Genomic DNA, 2044 nt, shown 5'->3' on the forward strand with positions numbered 1-2044 from the left:
ACCCACTCACCAGGGTGGCGTTCTTGGCCCCCACGCTGGCCCTCTGCACCAGCAGCTTCTTGTCACCCAGCTGCATCCCGTTGAGCCCAGCGATGGCCTGGAGAGGGAAAACGACACGGGGGGGGACACAGGGGGGTCACCACGGGGTTTGGGGGACCCCCAACCAAGTTTGGGGCACCCTGAGAGACCCTGAGGGTGCGGTGGCAGGTGTGGGGGATGCTCAGAGTATGGAGTTCACCTCTTTTGTCCTAGAGCAGAATTTTGGAGGGACCTGGCTCTGCCTACCACCCCCCAAAAAGGCAAATGATTTGAGAAGCAGAAATGATGCATGCAGCCCCCCCGGGGCATCCCGAGTGGCTGGGGAGGGGGTCCCCAAAACCATCAGGGGGGTCCCCAAACTTAGCAGCATCTCCCCACTGACTTTTGGGGCATATTTTAGGGGCGTTTTGGGCACAAAAAGCCCTAGAAATACCCGGGGGGGGGGGTCACGGGGGTTTTGGGGTCCCCAAAGTGGGGTTTTGGAGGTACCTGGTCGGTGACGTTGATGTCGACGTACTCGCAGAAGGCGTAGCCCTTGGAGAGGCCGGTGGCGCTGTCCTTCACCAGGTTGAAGGCTTTCAGCGGCCCGAAGGATGTCAGCAGCTCCTTCACCTGGGGGGGGGGCACAACTGGGGGTGTGTGGCAGCTCTAGGACATCCCCCCCCAACACCAGGACCCCCCCCACGGCATTGGGAATCCCACCCTGAAACACCATGGGGATCCTGGGCACTGCCTCCCCGCCTCTTCCCCCAATTCCTGCCCCCATCAACGGAAAACTCAGCTGAGAAGAGAAACGGGGTTCCCCCACTCCTCCTCCACTGTGACACCCCCCCCAAGTTGGCGGGGGGGCTCTAGGGTCATCCCCCCTTCTCACCTGGTCATCATTCAGGTAGTTGGGGAGACCCCCGATGAAAAGCTTGTGAGCGGAGTCAGGCACCACCGTAGAGACGACGCCTGGGGTGGGGAGGACAGGGCTGTGAGTTGGGGGGGCATGGGGGGGCCCCCCAGGACCAAACCAGCACTGGGGGGAGCTCCGGTATGGCCGGAAAAGGGGCACCCCAAAACTACTCCCCTATCTACAAATACATTTTGGAAACAAAATAGCTCATACCAAAAAACGGGGGGGCACCTTGCAGCAGCCACCCCCTTCCAAATCCCCTTTGTTGGGGGGGGAACCAGCTCACCCCAAAAGGGAGGGGAGCCCCAGGGGGGCCCACAGCCATTTTGTTCCCCCCTCAAAGAAAGAACGGCCTACGGTAATGGAACCCCAATCTATGAAGAGGGTTCCCAGCACTGTGTGCTCCCCTGTCAGCTGCCCTATCAAGGTGTGGGGGGGTCCTGGGGGTTTTGGGGCCCCCTCCACTCACCCGGCACGTAGACAGAGGGATTCTCCGACATGCCGGGCAGCGGCTGGTAGTCGTGGGGGCGACGGATCTTCAGCGACTGCCCTTGGAAGATGATCCCGTCGAAGGCCATCGCCTGCGTGGTTTCGTCCACCGAGCGGAACTGGGGGGGGACACATGCCTTAGCGACCCCCTCGCGGGCACCATGCCCCCCTCCCCAGCACACCTTGAACCCCGTTTTACCTCCAAAAAGGCGAAATTCTTATCCTGGTTGATCTGCACGGCCAGGACGGGGTTTCCCGGTGCCTGGGTCAGCCCCCCCAGCCGCATCTGGGCATTGAAGAAATCCATCATGGCTTCCTAAAATGGGAGAGGGCATAAAAGAAAAAAGGGAGGGACACAACAGAAACAAAAGTGAGGGGGAGGCGGTGCACCCCCCACCAGGCAGCGGGGGGCTGAAGGCTCCGTCTCGTCGCAGGAGGGGCTCCTCCATCGGCGTCCCCAACCCCTCAGCCCTGAAATGGCGCCGGGTGCCAAATCCTCCCCCCCCCCCCCGCCTCGCTCCTGCCCACCCCCCCAAATACCTCGGTGATGCCGAAGGGGATGTTGCCGACGTAGAGGCGCCGGGCCTGCCGCGTCATCTGGCTGCCCACCACCGGCAC

The 2044-nt window shown here is 62.1% G+C and overlaps 1 protein-coding gene across 1 annotated transcript; it reads right to left on the reverse strand.

Annotated features, from left to right (window-relative positions):
* Positions 1–10: 10 nt before the first annotated feature.
* Positions 11–2041, reverse strand: U2AF2 (U2 small nuclear RNA auxiliary factor 2; the record flags this gene model as incomplete). The annotated part of the gene is made up of 6 exons (XM_010580015.1): positions 11–97; positions 529–651; positions 914–993; positions 1407–1545; positions 1626–1742; positions 1967–2041. Coding segments are annotated over 6 exons (621 nt in total), but the record flags the coding sequence as incomplete, so codon positions are not given.
* Positions 2042–2044: the final 3 nt, after the last annotated feature.

The sequence above is a fragment of the Haliaeetus leucocephalus genome, unplaced genomic scaffold (genome assembly GCF_000737465.1).
Source record: "Haliaeetus leucocephalus isolate CR32 unplaced genomic scaffold, Haliaeetus_leucocephalus-4.0 Scaffold688, whole genome shotgun sequence".
In the NCBI taxonomy this organism is placed as follows: domain Eukaryota; kingdom Metazoa; phylum Chordata; class Aves; order Accipitriformes; family Accipitridae; genus Haliaeetus; species Haliaeetus leucocephalus.